The following is a 4,717-nucleotide window of genomic DNA, read 5'->3' on the forward strand; positions in this document are numbered from 1 at the left end:
TGACAACAACAAATAATATTAATAATATTTATCATTAAACTGTCATTATGTACGATAAGTTATCTTTCTCTGTAGATCAGAATTACATCAACTACATATGAAACATGCAAATCTTGCACATTAAATAAGTGTTATGGTAAATACCTGTATTATTTTTTTGAGACACCCATTAGCCATAAATGCTTATATTCATGTGAATTAGCAATCTATTTATCATTTTAGCTAAAACAGCGCGGGGGGTAATCTGAACAGTGCAGGGATAATATGAAATCGGGTTCAAGCTACCCCCGAGAGTAATATGAAATCGAATTCAGATTACCGGGAGGTAACTTGAAAGGGGGGGGGGGGTTTACAACGGTAATTCAAGTACAAAGTCTGAATAATAATATTTATTAAAATATCTTAGTTGCATAAAAAATACCAAATATCTTAGTTATTGGTCAACATATTCATGAACCTCTGGCACGGGCTGAGTGTAACCTAGTGGTTATCGTGCCGAACCGAGGGTCCAAAGTTTGTCCCATTGACACAGCATGCGATTCATAGTTTAAGGCAGTAGTTACATTAAAATGGACCCTAGTGGCTAACAATGCTGCTCTATAGTAAGTTAGACTCTGTTAACATCTAATTAGTTAGGAGAATGTTGGACTTTCCCATTTTGCTGTGTTTTTCACCATTTTTGTGGTCATGTTGGAATCGCGAATGTTGGACTAAATATAGGATTTCTAGAATAATGTAAAATAATTCTAATCGCAGACATCAAAATATACACTTGACTTAGGACTAACATTAGTTAAGTCTTTATTAAGTATACGGCCTGTATTCAATAAAAAGATAAATTAACACTGTAACTTATGTACGTTTTGGCTTTAGTTTAGTTAAGGCTAAACTTTACCGTATTTAATACTATCAACAAATAAACTTATGACCTAACGTTAGACCTTTTTAAAAACTTTGATACGATTTGAATATATTGTTGTACAAAATGTCTCTTAAAGTATATTTACATCCGCCTTCTGTTTACATCCGTTGAAACAAAGTGTGCACGCATGCACATTTCGATAGGAAGCTGTGCGTGCATTTTCAGGACAAATTAAAACCAAGCATTATTATAATACATATTTCCTATATAAGTAAGGATTTCCGTCGTTTACTTAACGCCTGCTTGATCATTAGGACCAATTTGAATTTGTATGAATTTTATAATCTTTTCCCTGGTGTGAAGCAGTTGGAGACAACGTACCAAAACTGCTGAGTTCATGCAGAACATAGAAATCAAGACAAACTATTAACTAATAAATCCAGTGGACTTCAGAGATTACTAATGTAGTTGCCACTCTCAGTTCTAAAACCGTTACCTAGAGGGAAAATACGTACAGAATAGATAGATATATACGTTTGTTGGCCAGGTGATAACATAACACTGCCTTTATACATAGAAACACGAAGAATGCTAGTAATAACACCTGGCTAACAGATACGATTTTTGTCAAAACGTTCTGTTCTCACCATATAATTCTGACGATTTCCATTGTGATTAAAGACAATTACCTATGAATCTAATCACTTCAGATACTATGAATCTAATCACTAAAACAATTTAGCATTAGGCGAATGCGCTTAAAATCGTTTATAAATCCAAAATCTTCTAGACTTATTTCTTTCAGATTGAACTGATGCATGAAAACATGTTAATAACCAACACAAGGAAAGTCCGAAGTTCGAGATCATTGTCGAGAAGATCCGCCAACGTAAACACACTGTACGGTCAGCTTCCGGCCTATTTCATTGTGAGGGTTCATGAGATTGCCTTTGCTTTATGTACGGATAGTTGGGAGGGAATATGAGAGCTTGTCTTTGGTTCGTGAAGAGTAGTAAAGCGGTCCAAAATATTGTGAAGAGTAGTTTGGAGTCCGAGATATCGTCTTTGGTTCGTGAACTGGTAGTAGAGGGACCTGCGAGGTTATCTTTGGTTTGTGAAGGAGTAGTAAGGGGGCGGGGGTCTGCGAGATTGTCTTTGGCTAGTGAAGGGGAAGTAGGGGGGTCTACGAGATTGTATTTAGTTCGTGAAGGAGTAGTAGGGGGGTCTGCGAGATTGTATTTGGTTTCTAAAGGGGTCCATGAAGAAAACTTTGAGAACTATTATTCTGGATACATCATGATATAACAAAATAATAATAACACGTATTTAATCTGAATATAAATACAATCCACTTTCAAAACCTAACTTCTGGATAATATTGAAATATAGAATATGTATTATACTTCAAAATAGCTCACATAAAAGCTATTTCAGATTTTAAAGCAATGCTGAAAATATTTACTTAACTTCGAAATAGCTCACATAAAAGCTATTTCAGATTTTAAAGTAATGCTGAGAATATTTACTTAACTTCGAAATAGCTCACATAAAAGCTATTTCAGATTTTAAAGTAATGCTGAGAATATTTACTTAACTTCGAAATAGCTCACATAAAAGCTATTTCAGATTTTCAAGTAACGCTGAAAATATTTACTTAACTTCGAAATAGCTCACATAAAAGCTATTTCAGATTTTAAAGTAACGCTGAAAACGTTTACTTTCTATAATCCATATTATCGAGGAACATCGGAGCTAAACACCTCTAGAACTAAAGACAGAGATCAACATAAAATCACTCTTTATTTAAATCAGATATGATCTGAACTTGGGAAAGATGGCTGGTGTTAGGCAATCAAAGAAAATGTTAAACTGTGTTTTCTAGGCCCTAAGTTATTGTAACATTTTTAAATACGAAAAATGTACGTTGTAGTTATTCTAATTTTCTACCAGAAAACATAGAACAAATGTAACTTACGTGATTGGTTGTTTTTTTGGAAACTAAATTATTAATTACTAGTATTCGATACGTGATTAGCTAATTAACAATAATTAAATGCAATACATTGTATCTTAAGCACTAGATGGCGCTAAGTTGGTGTCACATGTCGAGCGAGTTATATCGAAGTTTGTTCTTGGTAGACGAATCTGGTTCATATAATTATGTCGCTTCTCGAGATAAGAGTGTTGACTTTGTGTTTGCTATTACTTGGAACCTTTACTTGTGGAACTCTGCCTATTCTATTGGTTAAGTGGTTTAAACAGACGAATACAACGCAAGGGCTACAAGTCACGGGCCGGTCGGTAATATCTTTCCTGCTGTGTGTCGGAGGTGGCGTGTTGTTAGAAACGTGTTTTGTTCACTTGCTTCCCGAAGTTCGTGCCAGCTTTGAACAACACTGGCTCCGAGAAAATAGCAGCAGTTATCATTTTCCAATTCCAGAATTAATCGTATGTTTAGGTTTTCTAGCGGTCTATATTCTAGAAGAGGTGTTATTTGCAGCATTGGGAAACAGTCGCCCAACCGAGAACGGGTTAGGCCGGGACAGCCCGCATCAAGGGCTATTGCTCACCGATAGAAATCGGCCTGACAGCGGTACTGACAGATCAACGCTTCAAACTGTGGGACTATCTTCCTATCCGACTTCTCCCAAATTTTTTTTTCGGGGTTTCATCATAATTTTGGCACTTTCAGTTCATTCAGTTTTCGAAGGCTTCGCCGTGGGGCTTCAGGACAATGTGAAAGAAACGTGGATGTTGTTTATCGCCGTTGCCATGCACAAATTCGTCATTTCCTTTATCGTAGGACTAGAATTGTACTCGGACGGAACACACACTATAACAGTTCTTGTTTATATGGCGGTTTTTGCAACAATGTCTCCACTGGGTATGCTTGTTGCTATAGTTACGGAAAGTTCACTGCAAAGATCGCCAGACCTAGTCGTAGGTACTTTGAATGGTCTTGCAACCGGAACATTGGTGTACGTAACATTTTTCGAGATCCTTCAAAGGGAGAAAAATTCCCCTCTTCGCAGTCTGCTACAGCTGTTAGCATTATTGATTGGATTTATTATAATGGTGGTAATCCAGTGGGTAACAAGTTAAGAATTCCAACAGCTTGAATTCAGTAAGAAGTTTGTTCTGTATTTCTTTTAATCTTAAATTTACTTTCTTCAAAGTTTGTTTTGTGAATTTTGTTGTGACAAGAAACTCCATTATTAGCAGCAGTAGATAAAATATCTGAATTTTAAAAATGTCCTTATAAATAAAACTACAAAAATTATTATAATAATTCTGAGCCATGAACATTATATATATATATATATATAGCTTTTCCAGGAGAGGATGTTATATGTAACTTGTTAAAATATTTCGAATCAACGAGCTTTATTTAATGTTTTGTATAAACGAAGTTTTCTTAACCAATCATGGTAGAATGTTTCGTATGAACAAAATTTTCTTAACCAATGATGATGAATTGTTTCTTATGAACGGACTTTTCTCAACCAATGATAATAGCATGTTTCTTTTCAACGAGTTTTTCTTAACCAATCATGATAGAATCTTTCGAACGAACGAACTTTTCTTAACCAAACATGGGTAGTTATTATTCTTTTGAAGGAAAATTGGGAGTAAAACAAATTTTCAGGGATATCATTTGATCATTTTATTTCTTTTTTCCTTGCAGACTTAATACCCTGAAAATTGCCATTATAATAATTGTTATAAATAAGTTTGACTTGCCAATTTTTTTTTTGTTTACATTGAGTTATATGCAGATTTTGTTAAACAAGACCGATGTCTGTAGGTTTACTTTCTTCTTAGAATTCTAAGAAGAAAGTAAACCTACAGACATCG

General features: G+C 34.9%; 1 protein-coding gene across 1 annotated transcript; it reads left to right on the plus strand.

Annotated features, from left to right (window-relative positions):
- The first annotated feature begins 2,925 nt into the window (after nt 1-2,925).
- On the plus strand, nt 2,926-4,644 carry LOC106467390 (zinc transporter ZIP1-like). The gene has a single exon (XM_013927741.2). The coding sequence runs from the start codon at nt 3,023-3,025 to the stop codon at nt 3,962-3,964; it is 942 nt and encodes a 313-aa protein (XP_013783195.1). The 5' UTR covers nt 2,926-3,022; the 3' UTR covers nt 3,965-4,644.
- The last annotated feature ends 73 nt before the right edge of the window (nt 4,645-4,717 follow it).

Source organism: Limulus polyphemus, unplaced genomic scaffold (assembly GCF_000517525.1).
Source record: "Limulus polyphemus unplaced genomic scaffold, Limulus_polyphemus-2.1.2 Scaffold2597, whole genome shotgun sequence".
Lineage (NCBI taxonomy): Eukaryota > Metazoa > Arthropoda > Merostomata > Xiphosura > Limulidae > Limulus > Limulus polyphemus.

What these genes read in the sequence shown, in the direction of transcription:
- LOC106467390 (XM_013927741.2), top strand. Translation starts at nt 3,023, where the DNA reads ATGTCGCTTCTCGAGATAAGAGTGTTGACTTTGTGTTTGCTATTACTT.